Source organism: Grammomys surdaster, unplaced genomic scaffold, assembly GCF_004785775.1.
Source record: "Grammomys surdaster isolate TR1022 unplaced genomic scaffold, NIH_TR_1.0 693, whole genome shotgun sequence".
Taxonomy (NCBI): domain Eukaryota; kingdom Metazoa; phylum Chordata; class Mammalia; order Rodentia; family Muridae; genus Grammomys; species Grammomys surdaster.
The window spans coordinates 602,292-606,294 of NW_021605112.1; the positions used below are offsets into that span (position 1 = coordinate 602,292).

The 4,003-nt window shown below is 38.5% G+C and overlaps 1 protein-coding gene across 1 annotated transcript; it reads right to left on the minus strand.

Moving 5' to 3' along the window:
* Positions 1–1,677: 1,677 nt before the first annotated feature.
* Positions 1,678–2,631, minus strand: LOC114633554 (olfactory receptor 51J1-like). The gene has a single exon (XM_028782123.1). It carries the CDS (start codon positions 2,629–2,631, stop codon positions 1,678–1,680), a length of 954 nt encoding a protein of 317 aa, XP_028637956.1.
* Between the last annotated feature and the right edge of the window lie 1,372 nt (positions 2,632–4,003).

Consider the following 4,003-nt stretch of genomic DNA (forward strand, 5'->3'; position numbering starts at 1 on the left):
TCTATATTAGGAGACTCAAAGTCTCATCAGCCTCAGATACTGCGGTAGTGGCCAAGGCAGTTCAGTCAGACAACAGGGTCTTGAGGGAGGGAGTGAAAAAAAGTAAAGAAAGAAAAGACAATTAGACAACATTATAACTTGACTCCAGCCAGTGCTGAGTTTCTTTATTTTTTCCCAGTCTGCTTTTATACTATTCTAAGTACATGTAAAGAATAGGGTCAGTTCTAGGTTAAGGAACAAATTAAGCATAAACAAAATAGTCAAGGAACAAACAAGCCAATAAACAATGTCTTGTGATTACTGTATTCAGGGACTTATCAAGATGGTCAAGATCTTGAGCTTACTTCCTTTTTCTAGCCCAATGTCAAATTATTGCCAATATCCTTGAAGCAACACTCCACAGACAGGCAATAGCTTTTGGAACAGCCCCCACTCCAGTTGTTTAGGGACCCACATGAAGACCAAGTTGCATATCTGCTACATATATGCAGAGAGGCCTAAGTTCAGCCCATGTATGTTCTTTGATTGGTGGTTCAGTCTCTGAGAACCACAAGGGTCCAGTTTAGTGGATTCTGTTGGTCTTCCTGTAATCTTTACCTCTATTCTTCCATAAAAGTCCCCAAGTCCTATCCACTGTTTGGCTGTGGGTAACTACATCTGTCTCAGTCAGATACTGAGTGAAACCTCTCAGAGGCCAGCCAGATCACTAGATATTTATCTGAAGAATAAATATTATGTTGAGGCTATCTGAGGCTCTGTGAGGAATCCCTAAAAGAATACTGTATCCCTTAATAATATTGAGTTCAAAGAACTTTAATTATTTAAAGTATCTGTAAAATCACATACAGCAATATAAAAAGAATATAAAGAGGAATCTTATTTCTCTACATTTGTATAGAACAACTTCAATATCCTGTATAATGTGAAGGATTTGTAATTATAGGGAACCCTGGTGTGGGACCTTGGTGGAGCTGGGAAAATGACACATCAGCATCTTTTTGGGGAACCTCTTTGAATAGCCTAGAACTCAAGAATCTACTTACCTACTGTGGAATTCAGAGATTTAAGAAGATACAACACTGGTTATTTACTTTCTTCCTTGTGTCAGGAATGCAGTAGGTTTCTCAGATATCTTTCAAATATCATCTTCATTTTCCCTTGAAGAATGAGGTATTTTAAAGAAACAATCTTTCTTGCATTTCTGCCCCAGCTTTCCATATGTATTTAGGCCATGTATTTAGGCATGCATGTGACATGACATAGCATATAATACCATTGATTTTGTGAACTGATTCATCACAAAAAATCTAGATCTATTTCTCATACCATTTTAGTTAATGAACTGGACTCTAATTCTCTTCTATTAGACACTGGGCTTTTGAATAAATATTTATTTTTTTAAATTATTTGTATGTGTCTTGTTGAATTACATGTGCTGGTGGAGGCCAGAGGAGTCTGTTCCACTCTGACTTGGAAATGAAGGTAGCTGTGAAGTGTCCAATGTGTGTGCTGGAAACATAACATGTATTCTGTATGAGAAAGGTATGCACTCTTTACTACTGATCATCTCCACAGCTCCTATATTGGGTTTTAAGCTTACATCAGGTATAGCACATAAACTGGATGACACATGATGATAGAAAACAAATAAACATTCCCCTGTTTTAACATCTTCCACTAAACTCTGAACCTCTTCTCTGACAGCATTCGGACAATACCACGACGAATCTCCTTGGTCTTAATGCTGTAGACAATGGGGTTGATGACAGGAGGAAAGAAGAGATAAGCATTGGCCATCATGCTTTGTAGCAGAGGGGACACATGATGAGCAAAGCGATGTACCATAGACAAGCCAATCATTGGTACATAATAAGCAAGCACAGCACAGACATGTGAGCCACATGTGTTGAGTGCTTTCTTCCTCCCGTCCCCTGTGGCAATTCCAAGTACAGTATGGAGTATAAGCCCATAGGACACCACAATGAGCAGTGAATCTAGCCCAAAAGTGGAGGTGACAATGAAAAGTCCATAGATATTATTGATAGAAATATCCCCACAAGGTAGATGGATAAGGTTAGGGTGAAGACAATAAGAATGAGAGAGGGTGTTGTGGCCACAGAAGTGCAGTCTCCTTAACAGAATAGGCAATGGGGCCATTAATATAACACTTTTCAGTCCAATGACAGCTCCTGTGCCAAATATGCGAGGCAGTGTCAAGATAGCTGTGTAACGTAGTGGGCTGTAGATAGCCACAAAGCGGTCCACAGACATGGCCAGCAACACAGCTGACTCCATAATGGAGAAAGAATGGATGAAAAACATTTGGAGAAGGCATGCTTCAAAGGTAATCTCTGAAGTATTAAAAAGAAAGATACCTAGCACAGTTGGTAGAGTGGAGACAGAGACACCAACCTCAGCCAATGCCAGCATGGCAAGAAAGAGATACATGGGCTGATGCAGGGAAGCATCTGTTCTGAGAACATGAAGGATGGTGCCATTCCCAAGGAAGATGATGATGTATATTAGACAGAAGGGGATGGAAATCCAGATATGCTCTGTTTCCAGCCCTGGGATGCCAACCAAAATGAATGTTGTAGGTAAGAATCCCACGGAGCTATTGGAATTCTTCATGCTGAAATCTCATCCAGTGGGGGAAGTGCCACCTCAAAAGCCAGAAACATAGTACTGAGATTATATTATGTTGGGAAAAAATGGGAATCAACAAAAGAGAAGAAAACAAACTTTGATTCATATGACAGAAGATCTTATTTTTCAAAATTAACAGTTGATTCCCATCCAAATGTTTTCACTGTGAAAGAATTTCTCTGTCACAATGAAGTTATAGGTGGAGAAAAGGCGTGCACACAAACTACTAATAAGGAAATAGCTGTTTTCTGCTGGTGTGGATACTCCTGGATGTAGGATGCTACTTGGGAGACAACTTGTATACAATCCCTGTAAAAGGCATTGACTAATGCTTGCAGTAAGTGAGCAGATATCATTGATAAATATTTAAGTACAAGACAACTACTTTAAAAATCTCAGTGAATAGGTAGTATGCAGGAGCAAGGCAAGGCTGAGATGGTGGCAATGAATGCAGCCTGGAGCAAGTAACTGGAAAGACTGTCCAACTGACCAGGTGACTGAGAATGTATCAGAAGCCAGGTTGGCTTATTTGTAAAAGACTTTATGGCTTATGAACATACTCTGATGATAACATCCAGAATCTTTTAATTGACAGTCTTAAAAAACTGCTAACCTTATTTGTCATGGTTTTCTTTTTAATCTTAGACACACCACTGAAGTAAACAGCAACAATACTAATAATCTAAGAAAAATTTCAGGAAATGTTTTCCTGGGCAGAAAATGTCATCATGCACAAGCCTAAATTACAAATTCTCTGGTGTGAATCTTTTTCTTTTTTTAACAGCCCAGACAGTAGAGAGAATGCCTCTAAGTGAGGCATTATTAAGTTCTTTCTGCAGTACTGGCCTAAACCCAGTTAGCATTTTCTCTACCAGTTACCACATATGATGAAGACTGTATAGAGTTCTGAACTTACTCAGGAAATTTCTGCAACGTTTAGCCATAAAACAAAGAGCATATGTACTTCTTCTGCCGTTCAGACATGGTTATTAAGTATCCTGAAGCCTTCTTCTCAGTTATATTACATTATGGGATGGAAAAGTTTAGGATTCTGTGAGTGAGTCCTAAAAGAAATTGGTTTAGTTTTGAAAGTCCGAGGAAGCTTTACTTATAAAAAAAAACACTTCAGCTCAGACTCAAGGATCATCAGAAAGTTTCCAAGTTAAGTGGAGAAGTTAGGTGTATTCTTCTTTGCTGCCTGTGTGATGATGCATGAACCATATAAAATCATAAACCAACTTAAAAAATTATAATGTTTTTTGTAATTTTTTTGTAAGTTAATTTTGCAGTTTTTAACTGTGAACTTTGTAGATCATGTCACTGTATGCAATATCAATGGAATAAACATGCCCGACAG